This window comes from Acartia tonsa, chromosome 9, assembly GCF_053477335.1.
Source record: "Acartia tonsa isolate MP-2025a chromosome 9, ASM5347733v1, whole genome shotgun sequence".
Classification (NCBI taxonomy): domain Eukaryota; kingdom Metazoa; phylum Arthropoda; class Copepoda; order Calanoida; family Acartiidae; genus Acartia; species Acartia tonsa.
This window is the reverse complement of record NC_137268.1, coordinates 47,483,268-47,502,656: the sequence shown is the minus strand read 5'-3', so window position 1 is coordinate 47,502,656 and position 19,389 is coordinate 47,483,268. Positions and strand designations below refer to the sequence as shown.

At 41.5% G+C, this 19,389-nt stretch overlaps 1 protein-coding gene across 1 annotated transcript in view; it reads left to right on the top strand.

Annotated features, from left to right (window-relative positions):
* Nucleotides 1-2,900, top strand: part of LOC145329100 (uncharacterized) — a 56,632-nt gene extending 53,732 nt beyond the window's left edge. Inside the window, exons 15-17 of the mRNA XM_080173135.1 lie at nt 133-220; nt 1,028-1,078; nt 1,195-2,900. Of these exons, the coding sequence (XP_080029261.1) occupies nt 133-220; nt 1,028-1,078; nt 1,195-2,058 (1,003 nt within the window). The 3' untranslated portion in view covers nt 2,059-2,900. The remainder of the gene's footprint in view (nt 1-132; nt 221-1,027; nt 1,079-1,194) is intronic.
* The last annotated feature ends 16,489 nt before the right edge of the window (nt 2,901-19,389 follow it).

The window sequence follows — 19,389 nt, the reverse complement described above, 5'->3', positions numbered from 1 at the left end:
CCATCTACTCCCTTTACCCCATTCCCTACCCTCCTACTGGATAAACAAAATGAACAATAATTGAAGCACATACTATCAACCTAAGAAACATTTGTTTTCCATGAAGTGTTATAAATCTTTGTATATTTTCAGTGAAGAGCTACGCTGCTCCCGGCCCGAGTCTCGCACCTCGTATGCAGAAACAGAAGACGATACTGACGCAGATACTACTAGCTCCAAGGCATGCTAGATAGTTAGATAGAAACGAGTGATAGATAGATAGATAGAAACTAGTGATAGATAGATCGTAGATAGATAGAAACTGAAGACGATACTGACGCAGATACTACTAGCTCCAAGGCATGCTCGTACAGATAAATAGTTAGAGATTCATAGTGATGGTTTGATGGACATAGATAGAAACTAGTGTCGTGTACAGGGTTTTTGTTTTAATTTTAAGGTGGGGTGTAGCTTTTCACCTTGACAGTTTTAGGGGGCTGTAAACACATGCCAACAGGGTTATAGACGATTGACCTATGTTGTGGACATGCCCTACTCTCTAATCATCTAGATTCCTAGAATATAGATGTAGTTGGTTGGATATATATGCAGGAAGATAGATGGAAATACAGAAAGAAGGAATCTCATATAAATAGATATAAAAATATGGACAGATAGACCGACGACTGCTGTAATTAATTAATAGATGGGATTTCAAAGTCAAAAGTATAGATGGACAATCACAAACTTATAGATTTGATAAACAGGCAGATGAATTAAAGATAGACAGCAGATATACTTTAAGTATTGGATCATGGAAAGAAAACGAAGTAGCAGGTTTTGTGATATTTTCACAGTAGATTTTCTCCTATTTCAAACCGCTGCAGGGGGCTTTAACTCTGCAGGGTAATTATAAACATTTACCGAATCTAACCTAAAATAATCTATCAAAAAATGCTGTGAAAATACGAAAAAACCTGCTATTTCGTTTTCTTTCCATGATCCTAATAATTGTATCTTATAAAACATGTATGAATTTTGTGTACAGGTGTTTGTCAGCAAGAAACTGGTCATTGTTGAATCTGTAGAGGAAAAACAGGTAACTTGAATTCAAAAAGCTAATTTGAAAATCATTGTTGCTTCACTAATTTTTTACATCTTTGTTTTCTTTAAATTTCTCCAACATTAAAATATATCTCTTTTATGTTTTTTCAGATATCCTCACAAAATTCATCTCCAAGAAAGAAAACTTCTCCAAACCATTATTCTTCTATTCAAAATGGCGGACAAAATGGCGCCAACACTAACAGCCGTCATAATGGCGGAGAGGATTACGAAGAAATTGTACCCAATGGTTACATGAATCATTCTGGCAATAGCAGACAACAAAATGATGGACATTTCAATGGACACGGCCATGTTAGCTTTCAAAATGGTGGACAACAAACAATACAGAATGGAAAGTATGGCAGTCCACAAAAATTGAACAGTTGTCTAAAGACCACGCTGTCAAAAGATGATCCATTGTTTACAGAGCTGGATGAAATTATTGAGTCATGCAAAGCCAATGAAAGATCATCCAAGCACATAATTGTCAAGTCAAAAAGCCCAGAAGTCAGACATGTTACCAATGGTGGTAAAGTCGTTTCATCAGCAGCTGCAGGCAAGACACCAGTCAAAGTAACAGTTCAATCAGCCGTCATTAACCAACCAATTCAAATTTACAAGCCCCAAATCATAACCTTTTCCACAGCCTCGCCTTCAGGCATGACAACGACAACGTCCACAAGTCAACCCAGTGGCACCCACTCACGTGACATTGCAATTTCGCGCCAAAACTCTTCAGAATCACGTGACATTGCAATTTCCCGCCACAATTCTTCAGAACAAAATGGCGGCTATTTAGGTGGTGGGGAAGAAGGCAATAATGAACTGATGCGCAGTGAGATTAGACTTGATACAGTGCATAATAACTCTGAAATTAACGGTGATTGTCCAAGAAAGGGCGGGAAAAACAGCTATTCAGAATATTTTGACAATTTAATTGCTTTAATTGAGAAAGAAGTTAACAATCTTTAATAATCGTTAACAAATACCTGTTGATATTTATAAAGTGAAACTATACATTTAATATACTTATATTATTACGTAATTTACATGCCACATTTAAATATCATGTTATTATGCAATAGTTGACTTTAACAAAGATTTTGATATTCATTAAAAATCAATACAAATTCTAAGCAAAAACGAGAAAATTTGTTCAACTTTTTTATTTGATAAAATTACCTAGCTTTCATATTTACTAACTTTTTTTTATAATTTTTTTTCTTGATAAATCTAATATACTATTATTGTTTATAATTCATGACCAATAGTTTATCTGAAGAAAAACTATTGTGCCTCAAAATGTATTGCTAGTTACAAAACATTCAATTAAATCTTTAAGGCAAAATAGGTTTTCTTCTGATAAGATAATACCCTTATCTGCCTAACAGTAACATAATAAAGTGCTTTAATAGAAGTTGCCTAAGTTGGTGGATGCTAGGAGAAATATTTGAAAAACAATGAAATAAACATAGAATAAAAGGTTAACAATATAGTAATGAAATACTTTTTTAAAATGTGTTAAATAAATCACGAAACCTCATTTTTTAATTTTTCAAATATTTCTCCTTCTATTCTGAATTTACTAAAATAGATTTATGGATTTTATTATTATATTGAATTTAGCGATTTGAATTGATTTTAGCCATGCAATGTCTGTTGGGAATATAAGTAGAAAGAATTCATTATTATAAAAATAAAAGAAATACACAAACATATTAAAGTTAATTAGAATCGCTAAATTAATATCTTTATAATTACTATTTAGTATGACTGATGCCTTTATATAACCATTGAATAAAATTTTAATTAATTTTGTCTTATTAATTATTTATTAGCGGTTACGCCCCTAGAGGCATCTATGAACACTTGAGGAGAGGGGGGAGTTGAATTAAATAACCCAATTTTTATTTTATATTGAAAAAAAGAAGAAAAAAATTTTAGGGGGGGAGTTAATTTTTCTAGGGGCGAATTCTCTGGGAAGGGTGGTGGTATTTATTATAAGGATGTTGCATTATAATGAAGAGGTGTACAAACATAATCTGTAGAGTAGTTTTGCTGAGGTAAAAGACAATAGAAGTGCCGCAAAATAAGCCAATAACAATATGAAAAAAAAATCTAGATATGTATATTTTTGCATTGAAAACTAGATAATTTGCAAATAACTCCATTGCCTAACTGAAATCATATTCATAATTTAGTATCTAATGATCCTGTCAACTCTGTTGCAATTTAAAGGTATTATGTTGACTTTATAAGAATTAGCCATGTCTGACATTATACCGACATTTTAATTCTTATATGTAATTTTTGACAATTTCTCCATTGTTCATATAAGGCTTTTATCAAAAGTGGCCATAGCTTACCTAATATTCACAGAATAAGGATGACAACATCCATAAAAGCGAAGCACTCAAACGGTATGACAAACGGACATTAACACTTGTATAGTGTCAGAACTGAATAATCATAATATAAATGTATAAGAGTCAAAGCAAAATTGTAAGTAAATTTGTTGAAAAACTGCTTGATTCAGGATAACCCAATAAACAGCTAATCTAATACAGCTTTGTTGATAAACAAGGATGACAACATCAATAAAAGCGAAGCACTGAAACGGTAGGACAAACGGACATTAACACTTGTATAGTGTAAGAACTGAATAATCAGAAAATAAATGAATAAGAGTCGAAGCAAATTTGTAAGTAAATTTGTTGGAAAACAAAATAATGTTTATGGACGGACATACTTACATCTTTAGGACTTGATTATAGAGTTGCTTCGCATTTTGGTGATTATTATAGAGTTGCTACGCTTTCTAAATCGTACCTAACTATTAAAGGAATCACCATGCAAAATTTGAAATCGATAGGACAATTCTAACATGCCTAAATTAACAAAAAAAAAGCTATCCGTTACGGACGGACGTACGGACGGACCGACCCTAATTATAGAAAAGCTTCGCTTTTAACAATAGTGAAATGATAACTTACACAAAAATGCAGCTTCGCATACCAAAACAACTCATTGCAAAAAAAGGAGTGTTTTAATTCTTTCTGTCAAAGTTATAATAGCTTCACTTAAATCTAACATATAATCTAAATATAAATCATTTATATGTATATAATCAGGGCACGGCAGCCTTAGCCTGACGGCTTATAGGAGCCGTCTGGCTTACAAAACCACCTATTAAGCATCTGCCGCAGACAATTCAAACACTCTCTGCCGCAGATACCCTAAGCCACATTTTCATCCTTTGTTTGTTTGATTAGCCATAATTTCTTAGGGTTTGGACCTAAGACTCCTGGAGTATGTATGCTGGACACTTATAACCACCAGGGCCAGCTTAAGCTCCATGTTCAAGTATGACTTGACACGCTGTCTTATGAGAGCCCCTCGTTATTACCTCACCCTCGCCGGTTTTGAGTGTGGCAGGTGTCCCAGATCAAGTCACCGTAATGAATGACACTCTCATCAGAGGAGCTTGGGATTAAGGGAAGTGATGGTATTATACACTTGATTATTAGGCATCCAAACTACCTAACAATCTCCCTTCCAACGCAACTGGGGGAGGTTGCGTGAATACTGAATACACATTGGAGAATTCGAGACAACATGTTGGGATTGCAACATGCATGGGCTTGAACTCGAATTCTCATTACTGTAACTCAGTGCAGTACCACAGAGCTACGGCGCCCCCCTAATTTCATTATAAACCACCATAAGTCAGAAAGCTTCTTAGAAGCCACAGCCGACCTATAAACACTGACAGTCGCAGCCATCCTAAGTCACAATCTGCTGCAGAAACAAGATTTCAGTAAAAAATTGTGAACCTCCAAGATCATACCTGTAACATATAAAGTTAGCTTTGGGACTTTTTAAAAGCGAAGCTTTTCTATAATTAGGGTAGGTCCGTACGTCCGTCCGTCCGAGATAGATAGCTTTTATTCGTTAATTTAGGCATGTAAGAATAGTCCTATCGATTTCAAACTTTGCATGATGATTCCTGTAGTAGTTAGGTACGATTTATAAAGCGTAGCAACTCTATAATCATTACCATAATGTCCGTATGTCCATTTTAAACATGTTGACTTTTCTACTTTTTAACAACTAATTTTTATGAGATCTAATTATCCGATTGATCTGATTTTTGGTATATTGATTCCTGGGACAACAAAGAACAATATTATAAGCGAAGCACCTCTACAATCAAGTCCTAAAAATGTTAGTGTGTCCATAAACATTATCCTGTATCAAGCAGTTTTTCAAAAAATTTACTTACAATTTTGCTTCAACTCTTATACTTTTATATTCTGATTATTCAGTTTAGACACTATACAAGTGTTAATGTCCGTTTGTCCTACCGTTTCAGTGCTTGGCTTTTATGGATGTTGTCATCCTTGTTTAATATTGAATTATTGGATATTTAGTATTTTATCAACTGTTCATGCTTTTGTGGTAATACGACACCCAGACGGACAGGCCGTTTACAGAGTTGCTTCGCTGTGACTTATGATAACAAACCCCCCGCACTAATCCTATTATATCACCATCTATCTCATGACCGCTGTTGACCCCGCACCCAGCGGTCAAACTAGCCTGCCTAAATGTGGGGAGGGGACTCAAACATGCAACTATCACGAGTCCCTCACGCGCTTATATAATCGGGAGGCGTTGCCTCCCCTTTTACCACCGCTGCCCCCACAGCCTGTCTACCGTCGGGAGCTAAGCCCTAGCGCCCCACACCCCCTTCAAACCTAACCATTGTTATATTTTGTTGTATATATATAGTAAACATAACTTGTAAATATTATTCAGTTTAAATATATAATTTCTGTATGATTGAATCCTGCTTGTTTGTTTGGTAGAATACTTAAAGGCTAGGGCTCGTTGAATCCGAACTCGTTACCCCGTGGGCCGAGAACGCTCGGCTTACCAGAACTTGGTGTCAGCGTGTTTCAATCGAGCCTTACAGAACTAGCCTATTCTACCTCTGATTGGACCCTTTGGCAAGTAAGGGGACAATCAGCCGCCAACTGACCCGTGAGACGGCCTTTTTTAGGTCGAATTTCCATCGTTTTGAACGCAATATGTGGGCCTCTGGCCTATGGCAAGCAGATTTAGCCTGCTAAAAGCGCCAGTTAAGACGCTTTTTCCGTGTCGTGTAGGAGTAGCGCTAGGTGCGCAGCCACGGCAATCGGATAATTTAGCTCAGACGGCTACAGAACTGAGTCTAAATTGGCAAGTGTAGCTGGGACAAGCCCCAGGACACCCAGGCCAAACCTACGAGACAGACAGCTGGGTGCTGGTCTCCCTAAGAAGGCAATGTGTGGCTGCGAAGCTTCAGCACACAAGTAAGCCCTACCACTGCGACGGATAGCAGATTTTGAGCCACAGGCACGGCAGGACGGGACATTCCCTGCCGCTGCCTCCCAGGATTCGAACCCGAGGCGCTGCAGGACGGGCCATTCCCTGCCGCCATTTTCGGGATTCGAACCAGCGGCGCTGTAGGACGGGTCATTCCCTACCGCCGTCACCCCTCTGAACCTTGCAGGACGGACATTCCCTGCTGCCAGTGCTTCCAGAATCGCACCTAGAGCTCCTAGTGATAACAACACATAAGTGTGTATAAATGTCAACCAAGTGATAAGAATAAATATAAAATTGTTGACCAAGTGATAATTAATAAGCTCTAGTGATTCGAAGCTACAGTCTAAGCCACCATGGTAAGCGATACCACCATAGCTGCGGTTTGGCCACCACCAAAGTTTCTGCCAACCCCAGCCGAACGAGAGGCACCCTTGTCTCAAGGGCAGGACCTCCACTTCCCCTGCCATGTCAGGGTGAGGTTTCCTACCCCTGACCCTGCCCAGCATGTACAGGTTGATGCCATGATTGATTCTGGCAACCGTGTACCAGGGTCTGCTGTAATTTCTGAGCACCTCATGCACGCAATGGGCGTGCAACGCATGTTGATTCCGGACAACACCCAGATCCTGACTGCTAATGAGGAAGGTCAGCCCCTCCAGGTAATAGGAAAGTTAAAAGAGTTATATATGGCAGTCTCACACACTCTTATACTCCATCTATACCACGTGACTGTGGTCCGGAACCTCTCACACCCTCTGAACCTAGGAGGGTATTTTCTCAAGGAGTTCGGAACTAGGCTCTGTTTCGACATGCAACCACCTTGCTTGTGGGTGCGTGGGGAGTTTATCCCACTCCGTGGCGTCCCCATTGACCGGGAGACAGCCGAGAGAGAGCTAAGCTATGAGGGGCCCCTGCCAGGCCCCCTGCCTGAGCAGCCGCGTGTGGTTGAGAAAGGCACACACTGGGTGGACGCTGAGCTCAACGCACACAAGGGAGCTAACCTGCTAGCCATGGGGTTGCCCCCAGTGCCCAAGGTGCCGAGGGAGAGCCTGCCAACCACGTTCCCTGAGATTGCCAGCCCTCCAGAACCAATCTTCTCCGCCGACACCTTTATCAACGGCCAGCCGTGTCCACCTGGCCCCCTCTACCTGGGACCTCCAGCCAGTCCACCAGCCAAGCCCGAGTCCAGACCCGTCAAGTCGCGGTCTGATGTACTCGGAGCCACACTCAACTCTCAGGCCCCAGCCTCTCCCGGCGCCGTGCCCGTCAAGTCGCGGCCGGACATCCACGGAGCCAAAGCTGGACCCAGCACTTTGGCCTCTCCCAGCGCCGGGCCCGTCAAATCGTGGCCGGACGCCCTCGGAGCCACACCTGGCTCCGATACGTCAGCCCCTCCAGAAGCCGAGCCCGTCAAGTCGCGGCCGGTGGGTCCCGGAGCCAAGGCTGACCCCGCACCAGCCACGTATAGGCTAAGCGCTGTCACTCCAACTGATGGCCAGCCACCCCAGCTCCGCACAGCCAAGCGGGTGGTCCTGCCTGGCCGCGGGGTTATGGCGGTCCCTGTTGAGCTAGTAGGCCATCGCACCAAGGATGCCATTCAACTAGCTGCCCCAGAACAGAGGTTTGGGGAGGATCTTGTTATTCCAGAGGGCCTGTATGCCCACAGGCCTGGCTCTGCCACTGTGTTTAGAGTACTGGTGGTCAATGAGGGGGAGGTGCCCCTCTTGCTGGATGCTGGCCTCCCAGTGGCAGGGGAGCTGGTCAAACCTGACATACTAGAGGTCTCTGATACGCCTCCCCCGCGTCTCCACTCGTTCCAAGAACCTGCTGAGCCTATAGACATGCAGGAGCTGTGGGAGGCCCTGGAGATGGAAGACAATGAGTTCCTACGCAAGGACCCCTTGCTCAAGAAGGAGGTCTGGACTATGTTGTCAGAGTACAGGGACGTCTTCTCCAATTCTACCCCCGGCTGCACAGATGTGGTTGAGTTGCAGCTGCGCCTCAAGCCAGGGACCCAGCCGATCCGCCAGAGATTTAGGGATCTGAACCCGCGGCAAGAGGCTGAACTGGAGAAACAACTGGACACCTGGCTACAGGAGGGAGTTATAGAGCCGTCAGACTCCGCCTGGAGCAGCCCCCTGGTGCCCATCAAGAAGAAGGACGGGAGCACCCGCTGGGCCGTCGACTACAGAGCCCTCAACAAGTGTCTGGAGCTGGACAGCTACCCCCTGCCTAGGATCCAGCAGTTGGTGGAACGAGCTGGCGGGCATCGTGTCTACAGTGCTTTAGACGCGGTGGCCGCATACTACACCATCCGTGTGTCCGAGGACAGCCGGCCCTGCACCGCCTTCACCACCCCCAGGGGCTTGTATCAATGGAAAAGGATGCCCTTTGGCCTGGCTACGGCACCGTCTGTCTATTCCAGGTTTATTGCAGGGGTCCTAAACCCACTAGGCACAGCCAACCTCCAGTCATACCTTGACGACGTCCTGACCTTCCACCAGGATACCTGGGCCCACCTGGCCAGGCTCCGAGAGGTCTTGGAAGCCCACCGCAGGGGAGGGATCCGCCTCAAGCCAGCCAAGACCAAGCTGTTCCGATCCAAGGTGGATTATCTGGGCCACACCCTCAGCCGTGAGGGGATAGCCATGCAAGAGGACTATATTGACCGTATCTTGGACTGGCCAGCCCCTAGCACCCCCAAGGATTTGCTGGCGTTGCTGGGGTTCTTTGGATACTACCGCCTGTTCATCCCAGAGTATGCAGACCTCACCTACGAGATGAATCGGCAGAAGACGGCCAAGGCCCTAACCTGGACGCCTGAGATGGAAGCCCAGCTGCTGCAACTCAAGGACAAGTTCCGCAAGGCCCCCATCCGAGCGCCGCCCAGGTTTGATTTGCCAGCGGTGTTCCAGCTCACCACAGATTTCAGCAGCCGCGCCATCTCTGCCATACTGAGTCAATGCCAGGAGGGCAAGGAGAGGCTGATTGCCGCCGTGGGGCGCAAGACAACCGACCCTGAGACGCGCTACCCGTCCTGGAAGGGAGAGATGGCCGCCATTATGTATGGGATCCGAAAATTCCACGGCATCTTGTCCTACCGCAGCTTCCAGATCAACACTGATTCCTCTGCCTTGCTACAGATGAAATCACTGAACACATCCACAGGGATGGTGGCCCGCTGGCAGGAGGAGCTAGCGGCCTTAGACTTTACCGTCTGCCACAGGCCTGGCACCCAGAATACCAACGCCGACGCCCTCAGCCGCCGGGAAGATGCCAACATGCCAACGGCTAGCGCCGAAGAATTAGCAGAGCAGGCTGAGTATATCCACAACCTTTGCCAGCTAGGGGAGTCCGCAGCTAGCCGGCCTCCTGCCGCCCGACTGGATCCAGCTAGAGTATTGGAGGCCCAGACACAGGACCCCCTCCTGCTCCGTGTCCGCCAATGGGTGGCTGATGGCAAAGCCCCAACCAAGGCTGAGCTGCGTGGCAAGGAACGAGACGAGCAGCAGTACGCCAGCCGCTTCCCAGCCCTGGGGCTTGACGAGCATGGCTGCCTCACCACCACTGACCAGACTCTGACAGGAGAGAGGACAAGATATCTGCTGCCTTCGGCCCTCCAGCAGGACGCGTTCTTTCTAGCCCATGGGACCCCCATGGCTGGGCACTTTGGGATGGACGCAACTATCGCCCGCGTTGCCATGCACTTCTGGTGGCCCAACCTGGCCCGTGACGTCCGCCTGATGGTACAAACCTGCCCTGAGTGTGTCCAGAAAGTCACCAAGGAGAGGCTGAAGCAGGGGATCCACGTGCCCTCCCGCCAGGGGTATCCACAGCAAGTCCTATTCATCGACCTGGTGGGGCCACTGCCAGAGACCTCAGCTGGGAACCGCTACATCCTCACCTGCCAAGATGGATTCAGCCGGTTTGTCAGCCTCTACGCCATCCCCAACAAGCGCACCCTCACGGTGGCTGAAGCCCTGTTGCACCGCCACCTGGCCACGTTCGGATGCCCCCTGAAGATCCATTCCGACAATGGAATGGAATTTACCGGCCAGGTATTCCAGGAACTGGCCTCCAGGCTTGAGATTGGCCTGACACATCCACCACCCTACAACCCGCAGTCCAACCGAGTGGAGAGGTTTCATAGGACGCTCAACACAGGCATGCGCCTGTTCCTAGACAGAGACGATAACAACTGGGAGCCACACCTGCCTGCCATCGCCTTTGCCTACAACACCAAGGCCTGCAGATCCACTGGCGTGACCCCGTTCCTGGCCTTCTTTGGGAGAGAGGCCAAACTTCCGGTGGACATGGTACTACGGCTGCCAGAGACCGAATATGCTTCAGTTCCAGCCAACGTCCAAGCTCTCTTGCAGCGCTACTATGCAGTGTATGATGCCATCCAGCAGAAGGAGGAGGGAGCCATCAGGAGGAGCGCTGCAGCTTACGAAGGCACGGCCAAGTATGAGGTTGGAGACTTGGTCTGGTACCTGGCCCCCCGCCTGGTGCCAGGGAAGGCAGCCAAGATTACCAAGAGATGGACTGGCCCCTGGAAAGTAGTGAGGAAAGCTACAGAAGTCCATTATGTCATTAAACCTGCCTCTCCAGTAGCCAGGATCTCAGAAGTTACCGCGCATGTAGGCCGACTGCGCAAATACACTGGAGATGTGACTGCCCACCAGATTCCAGCAGACATCCAAGTTGACATGGACGGCGACGAGGATGCCACCGAGCTGCCAGTTGGAGCGGCGGCGCCCGCAGCTAGCAACCCAGGAGAGCTCCCAGTGCACCAGCCAGCCGCAGCCGCCCCACAGCCTAGCGGCCAAGACCGTGACCCAGTAGAGGAGAACCTGCAGGAGCAGCCCAACGAACCACCGCCGCCGCCGCCCGCTCCAGAGCCACTCAGAGATGCCATCTGGAACCCTGACGCGGACATGGAGAACCTGCCAGCCAGCAGCGAGCCTGTAGGAGAAGAGCCAGCCACTGCGATGGAAGAGGCCGCCCCAGAAGAAGAAGAAGAAGCCATGTGCCCCCTGCTGATGACAGCCATCCCCATCCGGGTAGGAGCTAGGAGACCCAGCAACCTGGATCAAGCAGGCGCCACCATGGAGTTCTATGCACCCTTTTCCATCACCATTCCACCCTTAGGAACCACCAGAGTCTGCCTAGGCCTCCGTGTCCAGCTACCAGCCGCGACGGAACTGATCCTGCAGACGAGGCAAAATTTCCAGCGGCGAGGCTTGGCCGTCGCCAACCCACGCCTAGAAGCCAACCAGGAGCTGACAATGCTGATCACCAACCACAGTCAGACCGAGCAACGAGTGTCCCAGGGAGCCTGTGTAGCCCGAGCTGTCCTCCATCGAGCTGTGCCCCAAGAACTGCCTGTCCGGCGCAGGCATAGGCTGTCGTATCCCCAGGTTCAAGGCCTGGTGGCTCAGGAGCCACGCCACCCTTGAAGGGGAGGTTGTGGTAATACGACACCCAGACGGACAGGCCGTTTACAGAGTTGCTTCGCTGTGACTTATGATAACAAACCCCCCGCACTAATCCTATTATATCACCATCTATCTCATGACCGCTGTTGACCCCGCACCCAGCGGTCAAACTAGCCTGCCTAAATGTGGGGAGGGGACTCAAACATGCAACTATCACGAGTCCCTCACGCGCTTATATAATCGGGAGGCGTTGCCTCCCCTTTTACCACCGCTGCCCCCACAGCCTGTCTACCGTCGGGAGCTAAGCCCTAGCGCCCCACACCCCCTTCAAACCTAACCATTGTTATATTTTGTTGTATATATATAGTAAACATAACTTGTAAATATTATTCAGTTTAAATATATAATTTCTGTATGATTGAATCCTGCTTGTTTGTTTGGTAGAATACTTAAAGGCTAGGTCTCGTTGAATCCGAACTCGTTACCCCGTGGGCCGAGAACGCTCGGCTTACCAGACTTTGATGAAGTCATAAAAAAAAGCTTTTTTAAAGTAATTCTAATTCTCACTATAAAGACAATTAATTCTTACCTTCTATCTTTTATGCCATGAATATGAAAGCCCCCCTTCCCTATCTCAGAGTTAGAATATTTGGTAAAAAACGCCTGTAGACAGATTTCTATCAATTCCCTGAAAAATAAAAATAATGTCTTCATAGTGTGTGTAAAATAAAATATTGACAATTTAATTAAAATAGATGAATCGCACAAATTTTACCTCATAATGAAAAAATGAGTAGTTTTCTAATTCAGGAGTGAAACTACTCCACATCTTGTAGGATAAACACCCCCCTTGATACAACTAAAATTAAAATTTCGGCCCCTATTTATTCTAATTTCACGAAACAAAGTAATGAAGTGAAAGGCATTTTTTTAAAAGTTTTTAATGCAAAGCTTTTCTATACTTAGGGTAGATCCATCAATCAGTCCGTACGCCTGTTAGCTTTTTTCGTTAATTTAGGCATGTTTTAATTGTCCTATAGCTTTGCATGATGGTTGCTGCAGCAGTTAGGTACGAGTTAGAAAGCGATGCAACTCTATCCTCGTTACCAGAAAGTCCGAACGTCCATTTTAAACATTTTGATTTTTAACTTTTTTAGCAACAAATTTCTATGTGACAAAATTGTCTGATTGGTCTGATTTTTGGAATATTGATTCCTAAGACAACAAAGTACATTGTTATGTGCGATCAAGTGTTAGTGTTCGTTTGTCTTACTGTTTCAGAGCATCGCTTTTATGGATGTTTTTTGGATAGATAATACCACGTTTTCTTGATGGCTAACCCCTGCCGGTAGCCTTAATCCTGAAGGGACAAAACGTGAGGTCCCCAATCCTGCGGGGAATAATGTGCCCTATAAAACCTTTTGGGTAATATCTTGGGAAAAAATGAGTTGAATTGGTTGAATTTTCACTCCTAAACTAGAAAAAAAACACAAAAAGTATGATATTTTGAAATAAACTCTGACAAATATCAAATAGTAATATTTAATTAAGGCTGACATAAAGTTACAGTCACGGACGAACGGAAACGTCCAAAGTATAGAATAGCTGAAGGCACTACAAAAAAAATGGGCATGCAGAAAAAAAGATATAAATCAACAAATCCAAATTCTTGAAGTAGTTCTTTCATAAGCTTAGTTATACTCTTATGAAACAAAATAATTCCCTTAGGCCCCAAACCAATTATTAGATAAAATAATTACATAAAGATCTTTTAAGAATCAATAACATACGAAAAAAGCAAGATTTTTACAATTGCAATATCTTTTTTATCTAAATTTACATTTTTTTTAAATAAAAGAAAACATGTTTTAATTATTTAAGGCGAAATGGTATTATTCAAAAACAACCAGTTACCAAAAATTAGTAATTTTGAAGAATACTTTTTGGGCATAAATTTAAAAATTAGTAAATTTAATATGTTTTTGAGTAATTTAACACTATAAAGAAAATTGATTAATTAAAACATTTATAATTTTGTTATCCTTTTATATAAAGAAGTAAGCTTTTTTTATCTGTAGCGAAGGATCTCGCTAACCGTTGAACCAATATGGTTCTCCTTTACAGTGAAGCTTCTTCCAGTGAAGGTCCAGGGAAGGTTTTAAAGTATTTTGATGGAGGGTATCTTCACTCCCCTCCCCCCAAATAAAAATGTTTTTTTCTTTTTCTTTTAAAACTCAAACTGAAAAGGAGTTTGATTATTCCCTCTCACCTAGAGGCTTCTAGGGGCATAGCCGCTAGGACACATATATTTTATGTATAAAAAAGCAAGCTTTTTGTCTGTAGCTTAAGATTTCGATAACTACTGTTCGGATTAAGTTCCCCATTTAAGAGAAGCTTTACATATGTCCCGGAATGGTTTTAAGATATTTTTTGCTATTTTTTTTCCTATCAAAAACAGAGGTCATATGCAAGGATCACAGTTTAGTAATTACAAGGTTATTCAAACCAATTTTTCGTATTTTAGATTTAAAAGAAAATTTTTTTGGGGGAAGAAATTTTTTTTTTTTTTTTGGGGGGGGGGTAATCGACCCCACTTTTTAAATTTTAGTTTTAAAAAGAAAAAAAAATTTGGGGAGGGTATTTTTCATTTTTTTGGGTGGGTTGGGGGTGTCCCACCCTCCAAGAAAATAGTTATAAACCTTCCGGGACCTATGAGAATCTACCTTGTAAAGGGGAACCCGATCGGTTCAGTGGTTAGCGAGATCCTTCGCTACAAACAAACAGACAAACAAACAAACAGACAGACATCGTTCTACTTTGTATTATAGATAAAAGTATTAACATTTTGGATCAATGATATGTTGTAAAAATGGTCGCCAATTTAGGTTGCTAATATTGAAATCATTTATTAGTCAGTTGGTTCATCTAGTAGGAGGGGAGGGGATGACGTAAAGGAGGTAAATGAGGGAATTGGTTTTGTTACATAAGTTTCCCTTTAATTGAAAACATGATAATCTGGTGTAAGATCCAACTAATAATAAATCCATTCTATGATGTAAAAGACTACTTTTCATTGTTTAGCTTTTTTGCTGAGACACACACAGTTCCAAAGAATACATAATAGCGGAAGAATAGTTATTTCTTTCATCGTATTATAAACCGCTTTCCGCGGATATAGAATGTACAATTATAAGATTAAAACCAGTTTTTTAGCCCAGAGGTTCCGAAGGCACGGGCTACAAAAACTGGTTTTAATCTTATGATTGTATATTTTTTATATTCGTAGAAAGCCGTTTATAATACGATGCTAGACATAGTTTTTTCGTATGGATGAGAACCGGTTCCTATCCACCGGATTCGAATGAATACGAGAAAAGATGTTATGAAAGACGTAACGTGCTTATATAACCATAAAACCAGTAGATTTTCTCAGAAAAAGAGGGGGGGGGGGCTTTTTAGGAATGTTGTTTCTTTGACCCTGCGCGCTTAGGTGCGTCTTGTAGCGTTTAGCGCATTTTTGGTATTCTTGCTTTCCCGCTAAAAATGTATTATATTTACTTTTTAGAAAATATTCTATGTAATTATTATGCAATTCAAATAGCTCGTTTTCTGAGATGGGCGTTTTTTTTAGATAGGCGTTTTATGAGATGACCCAATGTCAACATCCCTATCTTTATTCTAACAAGACTTCACACCCTCCTGCAGAAACTGTTTAGACATATATCTTTTCTTATATTATTTCTTACAAATACTGTATTATACTTTGTTTTATTTCATTTATATAAATTTTATGTTTTTTTTTTGCAATTTTGACACTGTCCTTATTAATTTGATTTGTTTAGCTATTGCTAATGTATAAATTTAACTTAATTTCATGAACACTTTGCGCGTTTTCGCCTAGAGCTGCTTTCCCCCAATCTACCAAAGAAGTGAACAGATCAACCACAGTTTTTAAAAGATTTCTACTAAATTATAACAGCCCTAAGCCCAGCAATTTCCGAGATCTTTTGCATTAGACTCCTTTATATTATAGGATAACATGTTCTTTATGTAATAAATAAAATATTGTTTTTATTGAATCGTTTTTTTATGTGATTTTTAATTTACAACATATCATATGTGGTAAAATGTAAATTTGTTTGTTCAAGATCCATGTGTATGTTGAAAGAGAAAGTTTTCTATATTATTATAGTTAAAATTGTATATATATAAATTCTTTAAAAACTGGAGTATATTCTTTACATAATTGGTGGTTATTTTATAAGACCGGGGCCTGGGCGAATAGAACCATAGTATGTTGATCACAAATATTGGCTATTTTATAATTCAGTTCATGGTGAATCCTAAAGTGATATAGTCTTGAATGTTTCTTAAATTATACTAGATTATTAAAACTTCAACTATTTTTACATAAAAAGGAAGTTTGTTTTTTGTGTTTGAACTTGTGTTAATTAAAATCTATAAAATGGTAACAAGATGTTCCTAATTTTGGTGGCTGCGGCTGTAAAGCATTTACTAATTCTATTTGATTTTCAAAGCTTAATTATAATATAGTTCTTTTTCTTTTTGACTTAGATCTGTGCTTTTCGTTTAAGTGGCTATCAAACACGGGCCGTTTTTCTACAAAGAACATGGGGAGGGGTCATGAGCTCTACGAGGAACTATGAGGGAAATTGCCCTAAAATCTTTTATTTCTTTAGAGTCTTTAATGGTAGCTGCGCTCAATGATGTTGTCATATCCTTGTTGATTTTTAAATATTTACATAATGCATATTATTATTAGTAGCGAAGCTACTCTATAATTCGAAATGTCCGTCCGTCTGTCCGTCCGTCTGTCCGTCTCGAAGCTACTCTATAATTCGAAATGTCCGTCCGTCTGTCCGTCCGTCTGTCCGTCCGTCTGTCCGTCCGTCTGTCCGTCTGAGACAAAGTGGGGGAAACGTGATTTTCTCGGCTCCTAGAAAAGATAGACAGCTGAATTTTTTAGTGAAGATTCTTATAACATATGCCCATCTAATCTATACATTATTTTGTCCATCTGTCTGTTGTTTGGGGTGCTAGATCGATTCCTAGATTTTCATGTTTTTGTAATTTTCTCAACTCCTTTTTAAGATAATGGGCTGAAATTTTCAGGAATTGTTTAAATTTACATTCTACATATTTTCTTTGGGTTTTATTACTATTTTTTTATTAGTTGGGGTGCTAGATTGATTCCTAGATTTTTAGGTTTTCTATGGTTTACTCGATTCCTATTCATAATTTGTGGCTGAAATTATCAGGAATTGAATATGCTCATATTCTACATATTTTTATCAAGTTTCATTAAGATTTGTCTATAAATTGCGATGCTAGATCGATTCCTAAATTTTAAAATTTTCCTGGTTTTTAAGGTTGCGTGATTTTTAAGGTTTCCTTATTTCCCTATTTTATCAACATTAATGTTTATTGTATGAAACTGCTTTATAGCATTTTTTTCCGATATCCATTCATAATTTTTGAGCTTCGCTACTTATGGATGTTGTCATCCTTGTTTAATTATTAATTACATTATAGTACAACTAAACTCATAAATTAATTTAATCTTTTATCAAGTATTACCATAATCATAGAAGCGAAAAAAAATGTGTGAGAGTGAATTATCTGTCCTAAAAGTTTTATATAACGTATTTTTCACGTTGGCATAACAACTTTGGGGACTTTAGTGAATTTTGATTGGTTGGTTTTTCAAGTTCAGTGTTTAAACGTTTCAACTACCAATTTTACGCTACAGAGATTAGCAATTTTGTATATCATTATTGGAGACTTACATACATCAATTTATTGGCCATTATCTTATCCCTTTAGATCCATGGATTTATCTTGTGTACTTATTAAAAGCGAAGCTTTTCTATAATTAGGGTCGGTCCGTCCGTACGTACGTCCGTCCGTCCGAGATAGATAGCTTTTATTCGTTAATTTAGGCATGTTAGAATTGTCCTATCGATTTCAAACTTTGCATGATGATTCCTGTTGTAGTTAGGTACAATTTAGAAAGCGTAGCAACTCTATAATCATAAACCAGAATGTCCGTATGTCCATTTTAAACATGTTTTTCTACTTTTTTAACAACAAATTTTTATGTGATCTAATTATCCGTTTGATCTGATTTTTGGTATATTGATTCCTGGGACAACAAAGATCAATATTATAAGCGAAGCAACTCTATAATCAAGCCCTTAAAACGTAAGTATGTCCATAAACATTATCCTGTATCAAGCAGTTTTTCAACAAATTTACTGACAATTTTGCTTCGACTCTTATACTTTATAATATATTCTGATGATTCAGTTTAGACACTATACAAGTGTTAATGTCCGTTTGTCCTACCGTTTCAGTGCTTCGCTTTTATGGATGTTGCCATCCTTGTTAATGAAGAATTCAATGATTTCATTGGAATTATAGGAATATGTTTGTAATGAGTATGAAACGGGTTTCAATCAGTGATGAATTGAACACTGGATTGTGATTATTATGGTACCCAAACCTTTGCAAACACATTCCTTAATTCGCTTGCTTTTATCTTACAGAAAAGTAATTTGTTTATCATCATTGGGGATGAACATCAAATTGTGATCCATTGTCTTAATCAAACTATCCTTTCTTATTTATAAACCTTTAACAATTAACGAGATTAATTTAGAAAATATGTCTCATATTCTAGAAATGTGCGAAAAATCAATTTGCATAAAAACTTTGCATCTAATTACTTGTAATAACGATAAATTATATAATTACTAGATGTTACACAATGTGCTTTATTATAATTCAATTTCTTATCTTTAAATAGTAAAACTTAATTTATTTATTATTTAGTAATAATAAAAGTGTAGCTGTATATGCTGTATAAATTTTTTCTTACAATAGTTAGATTAAAATAAATAGATATAATTTTATTTGGATGGTGCACCAGATTTTTCATGTACTCTAATTTGTTGTTGTTGTTTGTAGCCATGATTCTTTGAAGTTAGGATTCAGATGCACACGGAGATTGGAGGTGAGAATCCTTTGGCCAATCATAGATTGGTAAGCTTCGCAAACAGCTGGGTATATTCTATGATACGTTATAAGCTGACCCGCAATTCTAGTGGAAGCTACTCAATTATTACATCACCCTGGCCTAGAGTTTTGGCAGGTGTTCCATATTAAGCCACCCTAATTAATGGCGCTCTCATATGAATGAGGATCATGGACGAGGGAAAGCATGATATAATTTGCTTGATATATAATAAATCCTAACTTTTTACAAATCTCCCCCCTTACAACCCTAGGGCATCTCAGGGAAGGTTGCGTGAATTTGACAAATTGCGACAAGTGCATGGCGGGACTTGAACTCGGTTTCTCCCAACCAAAGCGTAGTGCGCTGACCACTACACTATGGGACACCCCTACTCTAATTAGTGATCCTAGCCGCTGGCTAAATAAACGACACCTCCTTAACTCCATCAACTTTCCTCCT